At 48.0% G+C, this 19741-nt stretch overlaps 1 protein-coding gene across 2 annotated transcripts in view; it reads left to right on the top strand.

Annotated features, from left to right (window-relative positions):
* Positions 1-19741, top strand: part of LOC144823030 (protein argonaute-1) — a 297743-nt gene that overhangs the window by 151189 nt on the left and 126813 nt on the right. Inside the window, exon 4 of one of the 2 annotated variants that reach the window (XM_078681165.1) lies at positions 18004-18209. In XM_078681165.1, the coding sequence (XP_078537291.1) occupies positions 18004-18209 (206 nt within the window). The remainder of the gene's footprint in view (positions 1-18003; positions 18210-19741) is intronic. The other variant, XM_078681166.1, reaches the window with a different exon arrangement.

The following is a 19741-nucleotide window of genomic DNA, read 5'->3' on the forward strand; positions in this document are numbered from 1 at the left end:
TTTAAAGACAGATAATGCAGCCTATATCCACAGGCTACACTGTCCAATACTTCAACTGGAAATTCCACCAAAAAACCACAACAGCACAGCCTGTCCAGGGTTTTCCACAGAGAAAAACCTTGCTTTTAACAGCAAAACCCTCTGGAATGATAGAGAGGAAGGAGTGGACAGACAAGCCCCATAGGCTGCCATTATGTGGCTCAAAACAGGATACTGTGCCTTTAAGAGAACCTTCCAGAAGCCTCACAGTATCCCAGAATGCAGTGCAGGTCCCTTTCACCTTCAGTTCTTTTTTCCGGCTCCTGCTAGCAGGACCCTGGAGCATTAGCTCTTCTTTTCTGAGCTTTTTCTATGCTATTTTTGTGCTATTTTTGGATTTTTGTAGCTTCACTCGACGTCTTTGGCCTTTATCTGCATTCTGCTGTGGTTTTTTGGCAGAATTTCTGCAGTCTTCTTGTCTTTAGACTATTTGTAGTCTGACATGTGCTTTGTCTGCAGCTGAGCTGAAGGCCGAAGCTGAAGCTCACAGGGTTTGTACTCTGTGCTTGCCTGTGTCTTTGGACACCTGTCTTCTCTGTACCTTCTTTTCTAGGGGGCTTCGGCTTCCAGGTTTCAAACAGAGGAGTTTGAAGGCATCTTCAGCCTCTGGGTGAGGTGGGGGTAGGTCCTCTACCGAGTCCCATGCTGTAATCTCTGGGGTTATCCCCAGTAAGGGCACGTCTGAGCTATGACGCGGTTCCAGTCGGCGTTGGGGCCGTCGTGGAGTGCCTGGACGTCATGTAGTGCCTCGACGTCGACGTCATGTAGTGCCTCGACGTCATGGAGTGCTTCGACGTCGACGTCATGGAGTGCTTCGACGTCGACGTCATGGAGTGCTTCGACGTCGACGTCATGGTGTGCTTCGACGTCATGAGGTGCCTCGACGTCATGGAGTGCTTCGACGTCGACGTCATGGAGTGCTTCGACGTCATGAGGTGCTTCGACGTCATGAGGTGCCTCGACGTCATGGAGTGCTTCGACGTCATGGAGTGCCTCGACGTCATGAGGTGCCTCGACGTCGACGTCATGGAGTGTCTCGACGTCGACGTCATGGAGTGTCTCGACGTCGACGTCATGGAGTGTCTCGACGTCATGGAGTGTCTTGACGTCGACGTCATGGAGTGTCTTGACGTCGACGTCATGGAGTGTCTCGACGTCATGGGATGTCTCGACGTCGACGTCATGGAGTGTCTCGAGGTCGACGTCATGGAGTGTCTCGAGGTCGACGTCATGGAGTGTCTCGACGTCGACGTCATGGGGTGTCTCTATGTCATGGAGTATCTTGACGTCATGGGGTTCCCCGACGTCATGGGGCGCCTCGACGTTATGGAGCAGTGTTGCTCGACGTCATGGAACGGTGATGCTCGACGTCATGGAGCGGTGATGCTCGACGTCATGGAGCAGGGATGCTCGACGTCATGGGGCAGGGATGCTCGATGTCATGGGACAGTGAGGCTAGACGTCATGGAGCGGTGAGGCTCGACGTCATGGAGCAGTGATGCTCCTTTTGGGGCATTGCTCTCTTGGGCTCTGCCCTCTTCCGTTGGGTCTGGCCGTCACCGTTAGGGATGGCTCGGCGTCTCCGTGTTTGACACCTAGTGACATTTTGACGTCTGAGTGTTGGTTGTCGTAGAGACAGTCACTATCTTAGTGATGGTGACGTCGTAGTGAGGTCGGCGTCATGGGTTACAGCCGCAGAGTACTGCCGGCTCTTGACGCCTGGGTCTGGTTCCAGGCCTCGCTCCTTGGTGAGCCTCCCGTCGTAGAGGGGACTTTGTGTTCCCGGCACCTTCCACTCACGACGCAGAGCAGTTGATCAGCGTCGAGGAACCCTTCTGATGGGGAGTTGGTGGTTACTCACCACGTGTACGCGGTGGACGTTTGTCCTTTTGCTTAGTTTTGAGTGCTTGCATGCCTGCACGTCTGCTAGGTCGCCTCCTGCTCATCCACTACTGGTGAGACCACCGGGGATGTTTCAGAATCCTCTCGGTTCCCTCTTCCGTCCACCACCCCAGGGGCCTTTTGCCCCTCAGTCTGCGAACCTCCGTGCCTTGATGCCAGGGATGCGTCTGCCATGAGTACGGGGAGTCCCTCTCCGACTCTTTACTGGTTGGCGGGACTTACCTTTCGTCCACTACCGCTTGGCAGGAGGTTCTGGCTCCGACCGTGCTCCTGACTTGGTCGCAGGGGTGGCGGCATGTGGACCTCGCGCTGTGGCCCGCTGTTGTTGGACCGTTGTTGTGAGATCCCTCTGTGGGGGGGGTTTTCTTAACCGATTTGTGGTTCCTCTGCCGAGAGACAGGAGGGAAGCCTTACAAGAGGTGGTCTAATGGCCTGATAGTTTCGGTTCTAGGCATCGGTGTCGGAGCGAAGTTTTTCTCTCCTGCCGACCCCCAGGTATTGTGGGTTTGTCCTACGTTGCCATACTTTTCTTCGCCTGACGTCTCTGCAGCCTGCGGCTCAGCAGTGTGCTTCTACTCTCCCGTTCTTTGGGCAGCCCTTGGGTTGCCATCAGAGTAGTGAGTGGCCCGCATGAAGTCTGAATCGGAGACTTTTGGACGGCTGTAGGTTTGGGGCGCGGAGAACGGCCTGAGGCCTTCTGCCCTTTCTAGCGGCGTTTTCCTCCCAGGTTTTGCCGGTGGTCCCGGGCCGCCATTTAATGCTTTACAAGTATGTTGTGCGCATATGCGGGAGGGCTTGTGGCTCCTCGGCGAACAAAGGCCGGCTGGGTCTGAGTCAGTCTTCGGTTCATCGGCCCTCCTCCAGCACTTCCTCCGGTCGGCTCGCGGTTTCAGCGGTGCGAGCTCTAAGCAGAGGCCGTTGTCCTGTTTAGGACAAGGGCGGTAGAGGGCGTACCTCTGTCCCAAAGGGGGAGAGGTCTGTACTCCCGGTTCTTCTGGTTCACGAGAAGGACAGGTACGAGTTCAGGCCCATTCTGGATTTGCGACAAGCAAACAAGTGGATTCGCAGTAGAGGAGTTTCGCATGCTGTCGTTGCATCAGGTTTATACTCAGCTGCAACAGGGAGATTGGCTTGGTGCCATAGATCTACGGGATGCATACTCCCATGTGCTCATTGCACACAGGAAGTTCCTGCGATTCCAAGTCGGCGCCCATCATTATCAGTACTCAGTACTGCCAGTTGGGCTGAGGTCTGCGCCCAGACTATTCTCGAAGTGCATGGCAGTGGTAGCTGCACGCCTGTGGAAAAACGAGGTGGCTTCTCTAACCGTGCCTGGACGATTGGTTGGTCAGGGCCTCCTCCTTCTCGGAAGCTCAGGCGCACTTCAAGAGGACGTGCGTTCTCTGGAGCGAGCTGGGGTTGCACATCAACATGTCCAAGTCTGTCCCCATTCCGGTCCAGTGCATACAGTACTTGGGAGCCTCCGTCAATACGCTGTCAGCAAGCGTGTCTTCTTCGGAGGAGAGTCGATTATCTCCCCTTGGGAAGGCTCAGGCTCTTGTGACCGCCCCATCTGCGGCAGTGGAGACGGTGTCTTCTCTACTGGGGTCGGTGGCCTCTTGTATATTCCTCACGCCACACGCACGGCTGCTCATGAGACCTTTGCAGGAGTGCTTGGAGGATCAGTGGGATTAGAGGAAAGGATCCTTGGGCGACAAGATACGACTGTCTCTGCGTGCTCTTCAGTCTCTGAAGTGGTGGTGTTCAGCTGAGAATCTCCTAAGAGGGGTTCCCTTTCACAAGGACATTTCCGCACAGACTGTCGTGACGGGTGCGTCTCTCCACGGCTGGGGGGGGGGGGCGCTTTCCGGAGACTTGCAGATACAAGGAACGTGGTCCCCGAGGGAGTCCACGTATCACATCATTTTCTGGGAACTCAGAGCTGTTCCCTTGGCATTGAAGGCGTTCCTTCTGTCCCTCCAGACCAACTCTCTGCTTGTACAACGGACAATTTGACCACAATGTATTACCTCAACAAGCAGGGGGTTTCGAGATCGCGCACTCTGTCGCAGGAGGCGCGGGCGATCTGGCGACTGACTCTAACGGCTACCCATCTGCCAGGTGTGCAGAATGTTCAGGCAGACGTGCTGAGCAGACTGATTCAGGAAAGCCACGAATGGGTCATAAACGACGAAGTACTAGGAGAAGTCTTCGGCGAATGCCGAGACTTCGCCCCCAGGTACTGCCTGTGGGGAAGCTGCGGAATGCGTTCTGGATTAACTGGTCGAACAGCTTTCTGTGCGCCTTTCCACCCTTTCCCTTGATTCCGGCGGTGTTCATCAAGCTGTCCCAGTCCAGGGCGCGGATGATCCTGATTGCCCCGGAATGGCCCAGACAGTGGTGGTTCACGGACCTGCTTCACCGGTCTCTCCGTCCTCTCCTACGGAGGCCTTGCAGGCCGGACCTTCTCGCAAAGGTCAGGGGGCAGACGTTGCACCCCAACCTCTCGTCTTTGAGTTTGGCTGCATGGCTCTTGAGATAGTGTGATATGGCCATTTGCATCTACCAGAAGTTTGTATGGATATACTGAAGGAGGCTAAGCATCCTTCCACTAGGACTTCTTCTGCTTACTAGTGGAAGAAGTTTTTGCTTCTGGTGCAAGTCCAAGGACCATGACCTGTCGACGTGTAAGGAAGATGTCTTCCTTCTGTATCTTCTACGCCTGGCGCAGTCGGGCCTTATGTCTAATCCATTACGGTTCATTTTGCTGCGCTGACTGCCTACAGGAAATGCCCTTCAGACTTCCTTCTTCCAGATCCCTGTGATCAAAGATTTTTTTGGAAGGCTGGAAGAAAGCATTCCCTCCTGTCTGGCTTCCTTCGCCTTCATGGGAATTGAATGTGGTGCTGTCCAGATTGATGTAGGAGCCTTTTGAACCTATTCATAGGGCTTCGTTGCAGCATCTGTCCTGGAAGGCGGCGTTCCTCGTGGCCATCACATCGGCCCGCAGGGGGAGTGATATTCAGGCGTTGTGTTGCCAAGGACCTTATACTGTATTTCATACTGCTGAGGTTGTTACGCATACTCACCCTTAATGTCTTCCTAAGGTTATTTCTGGTTTTCATGTCAACCGGACAATAGCTTTGCCTACGTTCGTTCAGAATCCGGCATCTCCAGCGGGAAGGTCCCTACATTCCCTGGATGTTAGGAGGGTGTTGGAATTTTATCTGGCTAAAACCAGAGATATTCGTGGTTCAGATCTATTGTTTGTCAATTATGGATCAGTCTGGACCGGTCTTGCTACCTCAAAACAGTCCATCTCTAGGTGGATTGTGTCCTGTACACTATTGTGTTACCTACAGACTAATACGACCTTAGGAGGTAAACCTAAGGCTCATTCCACCAGGGGCAAAGCTGCCACGACTGCTTTGCTGCTTAATGTTCCGATTGCAGAAATCTGCAAGGCCGCCACTTGGAAGACGGTCCATACCTTGGCTAAGCATTACTGTCTGGACACTGATACCAGGGCAGATGCTCAGGTTGGGCAGGCTTCGCTGCGAAATTTGTTCGCACAATAGTGGTGTTATTTCTCGTTTCTCCACCGCCGCTTTGGTGTGGGGATGGGCTTGCCATTCTATTCACTAGATTATGACTATACACAGAGATCCCCTACTACAGAAGGAGTAGTTTCTGTCCTGTAACTCCAGTTCTGTAGTAGGGGTATCTCTGTTATAGTCATAAGCGCCCGCCCTCCTCCCCGGTGGAGAGAGATATTCATGTAAGGAATGCTACAGGTCTGGCGTGTTGCGCCTTCAAAAAGAACTGAAGGTGAAAGGGACCTGCACTGCATTCTGGGATACTGTGAGGCTTCTGGAAGGTTCTCTTAAAGGCACAGTATCCTGTTTTGAGCCACATAATGGCAGCCTATGGGGCTTGTCTGTCCACTCCTTCCTCTCTATCATTCCAGAGGGTTTTGCTGTTAAAAGCAAGGTTTTTCTCTGTGGAAAACCCTGGACAGGCTGTGCTGTTGTGGTTTTTTGGTGGAATTTCCAGTTGAAGTATTGGACAGTGTAGCCTGTGGATATAGGCTGCATTATCTGTCTTTAAATTCTCTCTTAAGTGTCTATGCAGGTCTGCATGTTTTGACAGCTTAAGAGATTATTTTTGATTGCTCCGGGGTCCGCGCACATGGGCGGGACTATTCACTAGATTATGACTATAACAGAGATACCCCTACTACAGAACTGGAGTTACAGGACAGAAACTACTCCTTGCTTGCTTTCGATTTGCTGGCTTTATTTGACTTAGGTTGTCAAGCTTGAGTTTGTCCCTTCCATGAAGCATAGCTTGTTTACAAGGGCTCCTTCTATTCTTCCACCAGTGCACCTTTCTGTAAACAGGCCTTTAAATCTTGTTCTTATCACATTTGCTGTAAATTCAGACAGGAAGGACAAATGTCTAGCTCTGTCTTTCTGGAGCTTAGTGTTTACGTTTCTTTCTCTGCCTTCAAAGTGAGAGGATTTATGTGACAATCATGCTGGAAACAGGGGTTGTGTTGGAGGAAGGCTGTGCAATGTTGTTGTTTTGTATGCACTACAAACTTTAAATGTCTGTAAATGAACTGTGCAGATATTTCAGAATACTTCCAAATTAGCAAAGCATAAATGAAGCACATTTTTTGGTACTTCTGAAGTGCAGTAGAAACAAATGTTTTAATACGATAAAAAGAAATCAATACTCTCGGTGATAAGATGTCCACACATTGTTTGTGCTCTGTATAGTTGTATCCGTAAAACTTTGCGCCTGCACACATGTAAAGGCCATTTCAATTGAAAATGTGTTGTAAGTAATGGCAGTGCGCTACCACACTAGGCATACTCCACTTTATGCCACTCCACTCTACTCTGCACCACTCCACCCCAATGCACTCTACTCTGTACCACTCCACGCCACTTCACTATGCTCCCATCTACTCTACACCAAACTACTCTATGCCAATGCAGTCTACGCCACTCTACTCAGCACCACTGCGCTCTACGCAACTCCCTCTTCGCCACTCCATGCAACTCCCTCTACGCAACTTAATGCGATTCTACTCAACTCCACTCGCTTGTACGCCACTCTGTTCCACTCCACTGTACACCACTCCACTCTACTCTGCTCAACGACCCTCTACAACACTCAACTCCACCCTAGTTCCACTTTCCAACAGTCTACTCCCCTCTACGCCACTGTACGTAACTATCTCTACACCACTCCATGCCACTTTGACATTCAAGTTCACTCAACACCTCTCTACCCTACAACACTACTCCACTCTGTGCCCTTCCACTCTGACACTCTACTCCCTCCTCGGCCCTATGCACCACTCCACTCTGTGCCACTCCATGACACCCCACTTCACTCCACAACAATCCACTCTCCTCTGTATCTCTCTACTCTTCTCCCCTTTATGCCACTAACTTTTAGCCATGCTAAACAGTATCTATGCTGGTGTATAACATGGCTAAAACACGTTGAGGAGGCCTTAGGCTCCCTTCTCAGAAAAGATGGCCTACAATACCTCGTAGGAATAACCTCCCGCTCTGCTGCACATGTACCCATCAATAAATATATTGACCTAGAATTGGTCTTAGGTAAGCGTAGGATAGCCATGAGCCGTAAGGTAGCTGCTACTCCATTCATTAAATTATTATGCTCGGCCTACATAGTGGCATAATGGCAGAGCAGGGTGCATTATGTAATGCTGGAGCATGGCATCCACCTCTGTCCAGCCCCCCAGATTGACAGAGATATTTGGAAATTATAGAAGTAAAAACTATTAACAACCCCATAAATATATCCTTAATAACAAGGCCACGCGGACGTCCTGCCCCCCTCTGCTCCTGGGCTCTGGTCCCCCACCCAAAATATCTCTCCAATACAGTGATACTCAAAGTACGACCGGGGAAGGGGGGTGGATGCTTGCGGCCCTCCTGACATTTACATGCAGCCCTCCTGGTGAACAGCAGCAGCATGAGCTGCTGTTTAGTTGCTGAACACTAATATTCAGAAAAAATGTAAAATAAACGGGCAAGCATTTATTTGCAGGTTAAATTAAGTCATGAAGTAACTACGGTGGTGTTCTGCACCATTTAGCTTTAGTTAATTAGCAAATATATGCTTGCCCGTTTATTTAAAAAAGATGTTAGACTGCCTTACACAATCCCTGACCCACCGAGACCCCCTACCACTTACCTGCTGGCATCAGTGCGGCCCTCGGTCACACCACAGACCGTAGTTTGTGGCCCCTAGGTAAATGTTTGCGAGTACCCATGCTCCAAAACGTAGAGACTGTATGCAATCGACAGCGGTCTCACGCTAGATGCATCCCCCCCACCGACCAATCCTCGCCTTGAATAAAGCAGGTACTCACACACAATTCATGGTAGTGTAACAAACTATGTTTTGTCACCTCTGATTGGTAAAAACTAGCGCAACAGTTTTAACTCAGACACATTGTGAAAATGTACGATAATTATTATCCTCGACACCTACACCGGTGTCTGTGTGTTTTAAGACTGATCAATAACAAAATTGTGATGTTTGCCATTATACCTGCTGTTGCTTATCATACTGATAAAGAAATATCTATTTTTTTAGAACACATTGAGAGAGCCAATAGCTCTTACAAAGGCAAGACCTATTGGGTTTGCCTATGCTTGTTAATACAACTAGGAAATACTAGGAAATCTTTTCAGTAAGGATATTCTGTTATGTTGGTCACACTGAAAAAGCACTGAACGCCCCCTGGACTACGCAAAGCGCTGTGGCCTTCGGGCTTTTCTGATACAGGTCAAGGGAAGATCGGAAGTAAAGCAGCTTAATGTATTTATTGGATTTGTAACGCTTTACAATCAGGTTTGCAGTGAATAAAGGACCGAAATAAAGCATAAAATAATCCGTTTGATAATTAAAAAAAAATCGATTTTGTTTAATAACCCAAAAAAGTTGCTGAGTGGTCATGAAAAAAAAAGACAAACTCTTTTCACAAGCCAACTTGGGTTGAAGGAGCCAGGTGAATGTTACAGGTGCTAAAAAAACAACAATAAATAGGGTAATAGAGTAGGTGGGAAAACACAAAGCCGAGAAAAACCTAGTTGAGAGGGTATGAAGAGTAGAGGCAGATGCCGAGTGCTGACAAAGTGAGCCATTGCTTTTTGAAAGAAAAACAAAAAATCAAATATACCACTAAAAAATTTGAATTAGTTGTGTGTCGTTTTCTGTATTTTTCCAGATTTTTAACTTGTATTCTGGTACTGTTCTGAGATGCAGTTTTTCTTGGTGTATGTCTTTTTTTACTCAACACTTACTTTGTCCTCTTCTGCAAATAGCCCGTAACTGTTTCTTAGTGGTTTTACTTGCGTTGGTTGAGTGCACAAAAAGATTAATCAGCAATTTTCAGACATCCCCTCTTCTGGCTTTCCACTTCAATCTCTACAAGGTCGGTTGTCCTTGAGCATTAGGTCACGTGTTGAGAACTGGCTGCATCTGCCCCATCCTTATCGGCCTTTGACAAGCTCCAACCTATTGAGAACCAACTGAATACCCCAAAAGCCGGGCTACTCTGCCTAAGGGGAGTTCCGGTGCTGAGGACTTGTCACTGCAAAGCTTTTCAATAATTGTGAGAATCAGGGCTTTAAGTGGGGAAAAAAACGGGGGTGCTTGAAAAATTTCTTAATGGGGCGTGGCCTATCCGAGTAGGGGCGTGGTCTAAATCAAGATAACTAGCATTGTGTGCTTAAGAAAATCATGAAGTCGCATCCAGCAAAGGATAAAAAAAGGCAAAAAAGTATATTTATTAAGTATAAGCCATAAAATATCAAACACTTTAAAAAAACATGTAAAAATGATTTACATTAGTTAGAAAGCTATTGCAGGATTTCCCAAAACCCTTGAAGATATTCACTGTGTCTATTTTGCTGGGGTTTCTCGCAACAATTTTCTTCAGCTGACCTTCTACCTTTTGCCAGCCAACTCTTTACATACAGCTTTGCGTCAAATGTTTCAAATGGAGGACCATTGAGTTTTACCCACAGGTATGAAGAAATGGTCTCTACAAGAAGAGAGGCCCTTGTTGGACTAGCAATTAAGTTCATTGCGTTGAAACCTCTCTCGCAATCCGCATTACTTGCTGGCAGGGTTTCCATGCAAACTACTAACTTTTTTAATGCTTATGGGGTTTTCTTTCCACCGAAATCTTTGAAAAGTCTAAAAGCTTGGATAGTATCTCTTGCTGGCAGCTGAAACTTTGTTTGACCATAAAGAATGCATTCATCATCAGAAGGCAAGTTGCCTGCATCTAGCACACAGAAGCTGGCTATAAGTACTTTCTCAGAATCCAGGGCACATCGTTTATTGCTATTTACAGACAGACTTTGGTAAAAACTGATTTGGATTAAGGGCAACAGAGTTACTTCTACCATGGAAAAGAGGAACATTCTTGAATTTGCCCTCGTCAAATGCTCTCTGAGCCGCAGAAGCAAGCTCCCCTGGTGAGTCCTTTATTGCTCTAAATATACGTACTTGACTAACCAAAAGTCTGTGGGCATTAACAATTGTAAGGTCCCTCCTCTGTAAGGAGAGTGATAAGTCTTTGAACTCTTGAAGTGCATCATACATTATTTCCAAATCTCTGATAAAAGAATAGGATGTAAGCTTCTTCAAGAGACCTTCATACTTACTCCGGTCTCTTATGGGTCTGGATGGGTCTTTAGAAGCATTCTCAAAATGTTTGCACAAGGCAGGTAAGCAGTTCCAAACAGCTTCACAGATCTGTAACTGGATGCTACCAATCTAGTATCAAGCATTTCCCCTATCTTCTGAAGCTATACACATATCTCGCTGGCGGCCAGATTGAGCTCTCTCTGTTTTTTTGGTGACATGCTGTATGTGGCATACAATGAGTCCATGAAAATCTTGAAGTGATTGACCCCGGCAACCTCATCAACTGTATCTGCCACAGCAAACAGTGAGCCACACAGTGCCATGTCAGTACAAGATTTGGAAATTCTGATTTCAGCAATGCTACTACTCCTCCTTTTTTACCAAACATTACTGCTGCTCCATCTGAAAAAACTGCAATCAAAATATCATGTAGCAGACTTTTTGTGAGTCCAACTTTTTCGAAGTAGCTTAGGAGAGCTGTCTTTACGCCAAGGGCATTTGTTTCTCCCACCTCCAGCAGGCTGAAATAGATTGTCACTGGGGTACTTTCATTTCTAAAAATGCCACAGAGGTAGATGATTAAGGTAAAAGCATTGCTAATAGAAGTGCTTTCATCAATTAATACTGTGATCTTTGGTTTGTGTTGTCTGATATAACAGTCCAATCTTTGTTGCATTTCCAGTGCAATGTGTTTTATTATTTCAGTTGCAGCCACATTGCTGTGCAAAACACGGCCCATTGCACGGCCATTCTTTGCCTTAAGGAGAATTAGATCAGGGTGGTCAGTGAAAGGGCTATCTTTTTTTGACCAAGTAGTAGGCAGTGTCAAATACCCTGCATGTGCTCTCCATATGTTTTGCATTACATTTGTGCACTGTCACCACCAATGTATTTTCCTGCTGAGCTGTAAGATTGTCTTCAGCTGCCAAGTGACCATCGCTCACCTTATGCTTCTTAATCTTCTTCCTGAGCTGTTTCTGCTTGGAAGCTTTTTCGTCACCGGAAGGACCAACCTCGCCATCTGCCCACTCTTTACTTATGTGCATGCTCTGAGTGTTATTGTGCACTGCAAGACCTGTTGATTGAGCCTGTTTGCAGGAAGAACATCCAATATTGCCTGACTTAAGATACAACCATTTATATTCCTCTTGAAAGTAATACCACTGTGTAACCTCGGGGCTAGGAATTGGTAGGAGGCGAGTTTTTGTTGTAGTTTGTTTTATTTTTGCCAACAAAGTATCTGTACAGGTCTTTCTTGTAGAGCCTCTGCGGGGTGATCGGCTTCTCTCCTGTCGGGTCTTCCGGAGTACTCCCTCCTCCCTTCTCCGGACGGGGCTCCTCCTTCTCCCAGGCTCCGAAGGCTCCGTTATGTCCGCTCTCGCCGAACACCGAGGGAGCAAACAGAAGAGAGGATAAGTAAGTATTCAGGTGTAATAGCCTCGGTTTGCAGAGGGGGGGGTTGGGGTTAGTGAGGGACGTGAGGGAGGCACCCGGTGCACTTTCTAACAGAAACGGGACAGTGTAAAACAACGGGTGTTTGCTGGTGAGGGGAACCCAGACGTTTCAGGGCAACTATTTACACTACGTCAGGCGTCTGCCTTTCTTCCTCCACCACCCCAGGAGTCGCTCACGTACCTCGGCTAGCCGTACCCCTCCTGGCGTACGGCTGGGCGGCTCGTGGGGTTGGCCTCCGGGCTTCGCAGGTCCTGCTGATCGGCTCTCCGCACTTCCAGAGGTCTCCTCGGGTCCCGCTGGGTCTTGAGACGACGGTGCCGTACTCCGTCCTCTGCTCTCTGGTCTCTCTGCTTCCGCTACGCTCTCCTCGCTTATCCGCCTCGCTCCTCTTCTCCTCTCCTCCTCGATGCTTCCCGCCTATCTGCTCTCCTTCACGCTGTCCGCTCCTCCGGTGTAGTAACACACCTGTGGACTGTCGACGCTGCCTTTAATCAGAGAACGTGGCTCCTCCTCCTCCATCAGACTTCCAGTCCACTTAAAGGTCCCCCAGTCCTCTTCTTCATCGTCATCACAACTGTATCTCTCAAGTCCCGACCATCCGGGGGGCTGCGGGGGCTGTGGAGATAAGAGAGGGGGTCACACAAGATTAATTGGGGCCCCTCTTCGAGGCGTGACGGCGGGCCCCGGTTACACACTGTTTAGTGTTCCAGCAGTTAGGGATTTCGATGGTTTCTTTCTCTGGCACACGTTGAAGTCTTTGTAAAGGTGGACTGTCCTTGGCAGACTCTTGCTGAGTTTTACTAGCCTCATCACTAGTTGGTTGCACTGGACAAGACTCCCCTGTAACACGCTGGCGCTTCAGTGATGGTAGGAAGTCAATCATTGAAGACTGCATAGACTTGCGCTTCAGAGCAGAAGCAGATAAGCCACTAGTAGCCATGGTAACATTTAGAACTTCCTTCTTGAAGGCTGGACTGGTATATCTGAAAAAGAAAAGAAAATCTTTCTCTGCTGATTTCCTCTGCTGATTTTGGTTTCCAGGTGATAAGGCCTTGCGTCACGCAACGAGAATATTAAGCCTCTTATCTGCAACAAAAATTGAATTGTTTACTCCAGTGATCAACAATGTTTAATTGAAGTACCATTTGGCAGGCAGATGTTACTCTTCATTTTGTCCTGCTCCTGAAAGGATCTCTCATTGTGCAGTGGAACAAGAATAGACTTCTGCTTTGCTTCATAGAATATTAGCAAAAAATAAATATGGATAAATACAGACAAAAAATAGATTCGAATGGTGGCTTTTACACCACATATTGTTGTTAGGAGAAAATGCCAATTCAAGACTGGAGCAAACGTAACCATCACCAGAGAGAAATTCCACAGTAATCGGTGCAAATGTGCCCAACGTTTGTTGAGCTGGCTTTAAGTGAGCACTTCTTTCCCATTTTTCTTTAATTATTCTCTTATTACACATGTAAGGGAAAATGTCTAATTTCAAGTAAGTGTTATTTGGTATCCCAGTAGGAACTAAGCAATTTTGCTGAGACTGCATAGTTAACAAAGGCACATGATGCTGACTAATGGTTACCATTAAGATGTTTGATGTCATTTTTTAACAACATAAAATATGGTATAATTCAAGCATTCCACACATCACTTTTCCCTCACTGAGAAACCCAAGTGTAATGGATTTGTTAAATCACGCGTCGAAGCGAAGTTGCACATCAGCCTTACACCTGGTACCAGTCAGTGTGATTGTATATTCCCCATCTGTGTAGAGTGTCACTGTTAGATCTGGGGGTCTCTAGTTTTCAGAGGTAAGTACCTTTGTCCAAATAGGGACCCTTACTTCTAGTCAGGGTAAGGGGGTACACACTGTAGATAACCCCTGCTCAACCCCTTGGTAGCTTGGCACGAGCAGACAGGCTTACCCCCAAGGCAATGTTTAAAGTATTTGTACCAAGACTCACAGTAACATAGCGCAACACCACAAATGGACACTACACCAAGTATTTATAAAAATATAAATTACTTTATATAGGTTAGGCAGATCAAAACGTCATAAACAGCACAAACACAATCACTTTTGTTTTAGAAAATGTTCTCTTGAAAAGTGTTCACTTGGGTAATGTTCTCTTAAAAATGTTCACTTGGGTAATGCTCTCTTAAAAATGCTCACTTGGATAATGTTCTCTTAAAAATGCTCACTTGGATAATGTTCCCTTAAACCTGGTGAATAATGAAATTGACTGAGCCCTTCGGCTTGGAGGACTCCTGCTCCTAGCGTGTGGAACGTTATTTCAAAACTAATGTGACTGAGATGTTTTTCAAAAATGCCCCAGCTGCACTCGTGGAGTCACAGAATCACCCAAAGTAGCGTTTTCCCATATATCACATTTGTAAAACACCTTCTTATTACACTACAATGGATTAGTTGGGGCAACTAATGTGTAACTAGAGATGGGGTCAGCAGAACAGACTTAGGTCTCATCAGAGAGGTATAGCTTGGTTCCTATGACAATTGAGCGTGGTACCTACAACTGGGCGTAGCTGCTGCATTTAGGGAGTCAGCCGCAACAAACAACAAGGTGATGGGAATAATTCTAACATGAATTGCTGTCACGTTTCGGACTCATTAATCCACTGAAAGCCTGTGCCATCCCCCAATCTCTGCACTAATGCACAGGATGGAAAGTGCCAACAGGTGCACGGGATGTAAAGTGCCAACAGGCCCAGAAATCAGGTGAGAAAGAGAATCCCTCTGTCTTTACAGAAACGGGGAATGGGAGCAGAAGAGCAATGGCGAACTGGAGCCCACCTCCTTTGCACAGCTCTGTTTCAAGAGATAGCATCCCCTGTCTTGGTGTTACAAGGGGAGGAAAGCTGACTGGCTGTAGTACTGAGGGCATGTGCTGTACAGATAATACCGGGCATATAACAAGGAATAGATTCCTTATGAAACAAGCCATACTGGTTTCAGCAGTGAGTGGTACAACAGTGACCCGGGGGCGTGCCAGGAATCTGACTGAAGGACCCGGTCCACTGCTGCGAACACATTCGTAAGACCCACCAAACAAAGTAGGCAAGAAGCAGCACTACAAAGGGGCATGGCAGGAGAGGTGCTAACGGTGACCCAAGAAATAGAGAGGGCGACAATGAGCAACTGCGAGGGCTGCCAACCAGATTTGTACTGAATTATAAACTGGAAAGCGAGGGCAGCTATTGGGCTAAAGTCCAGAAGAAGTCTTGAATATGGATCTTCCCCAGTGGTGTAATAAAAGCCCCCCGCAGCCCCCATGATGCAGGGCTCCCCAAGCTCCTGAGTGTGGTCAGAGGGGGCCACCTGGAGGGGGCCCCCTCCATGTACTTTGCAGGGGGCCCCCTCAAGTTTTGTTACGCCTCTGACACATAAGTAGGAACAGGGTGACCTGTAAAGAGAGGGCAGGCCTGCCGGTAGCGCGTGTGATCATAATCTCCCCCTCGTGCAAACTCCGGTTACCTTAGGATGTGTAGGGGGCTCTGCAGTCCATGCTGCTCTCCGGTGAAGCCGCTTTCGCCGGGGGGACGCACCTTGGCCTCAGGTTCAGGCAGCCCCTTTCCTCGATGACGAGCGCGAGAGAACCCCGGTTGCTAGGGGACGCCTCGCGCCTCTCTAGACGCAACGTAGCTCCGCCTGACGAACCTCCGCGTTGCTGGGGGAAATCCTCGTTGCTGTGACCAATCCGAGCGCGGCTCGAAAATGATGATCCCGGGCCGGTGGTGGTGAATACTGGCAGGGTGTTTTCAAGGCTCCTTCTCAGAGCGCCGAACCCGGCCTCGGGCACACAACACAGCTCGAGGGGTGGCAGTGGAGTCAATGCGCACACAGCGCTCGGGGGCAAAGCAGGCGCTCCAAAGTTCCTCAGTGGTGCGTTAATCCGCACACACAAAGCGCAAGAGACTCGATCCTGGTGCAGATCACGTTTGAGGCAGAGCAGGCCTCATGACCTTATGCCCCAGCTGTGTGCCGATGAGCACACCGACACAGATTTCCCACGGGGTGGCAGCTTCACGAAGGCACAGCGCAGAGACCCACACAGCAGCCGGAAGGGTGGGTGCTGGAAAACATTTGTATCCCTGAGTTCCCAGCTCTTCTTAGGCTCTTGGAGACAGGAAGGCTTCAGAGGGGCAAAGCACACAGCACAGCTCCTCTTCAAGTTAGGGGGACACAGTACACAGCAGAAAGTCCCTTCCTCAGCAATCACAGCAACTGTAGGTCAGCTCCCAGACACTCAGCACGGATTACTTCTTGATCACAAAGTTTCCTAATATATTTTTACTGGGGCTCCAGTCCTACTTTTATACCCCAAAAGTCTTTGTTCTCGTGTGAGTGGTTCTGGACCCAATCAAAACCAGTTCTGGGTGCACTCTGCCAGTGCACCTCTTCTTCCTTTGTGAGTGTGGGCCAGGGCCATCAGACGCACTGCAGGAGGTGGAGCCAGCATTGTGGTAGGCAGGCACAGCCCTATTGAGACCCAGGTGCTACTCCTCCCACCACTCTACATGTAGATGGGTCTATTCAGCCTTGTGCTGACTCAGCCAGCCTCCTGGAGCCGCCCCCAGTCCCTGTCATTCACAAACCAGACAGTCAATACACAGACAGGCAGAGGCACACAGAAAGGTTGCACAGGAAATAACCAGGTCTGTGACTGGGGGTGAATGTTTTGCCATTGTGCAACATTACGTCCATCATCTTATGTGTTTTGCTGTTCACCCTGTGTGGGAAGGGTATGCCCAGACGTGGGTCCCGTGCTCACTACGCCACTGGAGTCAAGCTATCCTGGCTGATGACGGCTGATAGCCAGAACCCGGTCCTAGAATGCTTGATTCCGGTCCAGGGAAGACATGGCTTGGTAGTTCGGGCTGGACTGTTCCGATGAGGCACAGGGTCAAGACTGATTTGCATATGGCCATGTCTGAACTGGATTAAACCCAGATAGATCTGTGACTGGGGGTGAATGTTTTGCCATTGTGCAACATTCCGTCTATCATCTTGTGTGTTTTGTTGAATAGGAAAATAGCCACTTTCTCAAAGTGCTATTTCCAAACTTAGGGGCATATTTACGAGGGCTTTTTTGGCTTAAAAAGCCAAGAAGCAGAGATAAAACTATCACCCTATTTACAAGAGGGTGCTAACATGCATAATCGCATGTTACCACCCTTTTTCCCAACGTCTCCCTTTGCATCTCTAATGGAATGCAAAGTGGGCGTACCCCGGATGGACAACCTTGCAAATATCGCTGATGTTCACATTGCGATATTTACAAGGCTGCTCCAGAATTTTAGCACACGTTAGTTTTTGGAGAAAACTGCTGTTTTCTCCAAAAAACGAACATCTGCTAAAATGCAGACTTGCCTATCCCTAACATTGGGGTGGATTATGCTGATGTTCCCCCACAGCCTCGCCCCTCCCCACTTAAAGCCCTGGTGAGAATGTTTTATACACACAACAATCTAGTTCTCGCAGGTCACACCGGCCCGCGTGAGCACACCACCCACGCATGCATGTGATGCCTTAGTGACACACGCATACGTGAGTGGTGTGCTTGTTGGTAAGCCATGAATGAAGCTACAGGTACTCAAAATGCTAATGTTCAGAACTTAAAAAATCATCTGTGAAGTAACAAAACGTATCCAGCAACAGCTCTGATGATAAGCCGCGCAGCTGCACTCTAGAAGACTACTGTACCGATTTCAGTGTTGTTCTTGCTTTACAATTGAACCTTTTAACGCTTGCCAAATTCGTTTTAAATACTGTTAATCTTCAGGCAATAATCTGTAAAGTGTTTGTTGCAAGAGCCAAGTGTACAAGACGACTTCGGGTTGACATTTCTGATGTTCTCCCCCTTTTGATGACCTTAGATTGAAGATTTCGATCCCCCGCAGGTTGATTTTGAGGTCACGATCCCCGGAGAGGGAAAGGACAGGATCTTCAAAGTCTCCATCAAGTGGATGGCAGTGGTGAGCTGGCGGCTGCTGCACGAGGCCCTGGTGAGTGGCCGCATCCCAGTGCCCCTGGACTCTGTGCAGGCGCTCGACGTCGCCATGAGGCACCTGGCGTCAATGAGGTAACGAGTAACTCCATGGAGCCTCTGTGCTGAAACACCTGTTGGTGTCTGCTTTCTGACCAGGGGTGACTGCTGTACTGATTGATGCCCGGTGTGGGTAGCTTTTTGGAAATTGCTGGTGGCTGTTCTGAAAGGTGTCCTATATGTACTTCGCAGACAGTAGTTCGCAGTTAAGCTTTGCAATATGTACATCGAGAGTCACTACATCGCATATGACAGTACTTCATTGTTGCACTGGCAGTAATAGCGCCAGTGTAGTTATAGTTAGGGCAGACATTCCAAAGGAAAAGACATTTTTTTTTATTTTCATAACTTTGCCACCACGTAACGAATTTTAACGAAACTTTTTGGGAAAAAGTTCTTCCACTGTGTGGCTCCTTCATGGAAACTTTTACGCTGATCCGTCAAGCACTGGCCAAGAAAAACAAGCATTGGCGGAGCCAATAGGTCTCAGTAGTCCAAGCGATATTGGTGTTGTCAATGTCTTTTAGTCATGTGTACTGGACTGGAGTGGATGTCTGTGGTTTGCAGTTGATATATGTGTAGTATAAATATGTGGCATGGTGCAGAGTGGATTTATGTGGAATGTAATTATTTTGCATGGTGTGGATTTACGTGGAGTGGCATTGTGTGGCATGGTATGGCATGTAGAGGAGTTGAATTATGTGGCATGATGTTGAATTATGTTGATTGCAATTGTGTTGTGTGAAATAGTGTGGGTTGTAGTGAGATTGTATGGCGTGGAGTGGTGTTATGTGTAGTGGAATTATGTGGCCTGGTGGACAGTGGAATTATGTGGATATTAATTATGTGGTATTGAGTGTAGTGGAAGTATGTGTAGTGGGATTGTGTGTCTTGAAGTGTCTGATGACACACTACTATACTACAAAATAACATCACCCAGAGGCATCCTGCATCTGAATGTCACACTCAACAAGATACAAGACTGGTTTAACACCAACTGAACCCGAACAATACTGAACTATTCTCCCTTAAAAACAAACCCCTACCAATCCAAGGAAGGCTAAAAAATTTGAACGCATTTGATTTATTTGTTTTACTTTCTAACTCCGTAAAGTCCTTGGGTATCACCCTGAACAGAAACTTGTCAATGAAGGAGCACATTGACAACTCAGCCAAAGGTGCCTTTTTCACACTGAAACACCTAAGAAAATCAAACCTTTTATCCCCCACAACGATCTCAAGACTGTAGCGCAATCGCTTGTCCTCTCTAAACGGGACTATGGAAACGCCATCTTCAATGAATCTAAAAAGTCACCTTGCCCCCCTGAAAGCACTTCAACGCAGCTGCCAGACTCCTCAAAGGAATAAAGCAGTTTGATCACATCTCATTTGCCCTTAAGAGTCTCAACTGGCTCCCCATTGAAGGAAGATGCATCTTCAAGAAAGCCTGCATCACACACAGAGCCTTTCCTACAAAAAAATCCAAACACCTTGGAACCAAACTTTCGAGAGCTGGTAGACGCCCGACACTGAGAAGTTCCAATTCACTTCTTCTCATATCGCCTAAT

This window comes from Lissotriton helveticus, chromosome 3_1 (genome assembly GCF_964261635.1).
Source record: "Lissotriton helveticus chromosome 3_1, aLisHel1.1, whole genome shotgun sequence".
In the NCBI taxonomy this organism is placed as follows: Eukaryota; Metazoa; Chordata; class Amphibia; order Caudata; family Salamandridae; genus Lissotriton; species Lissotriton helveticus.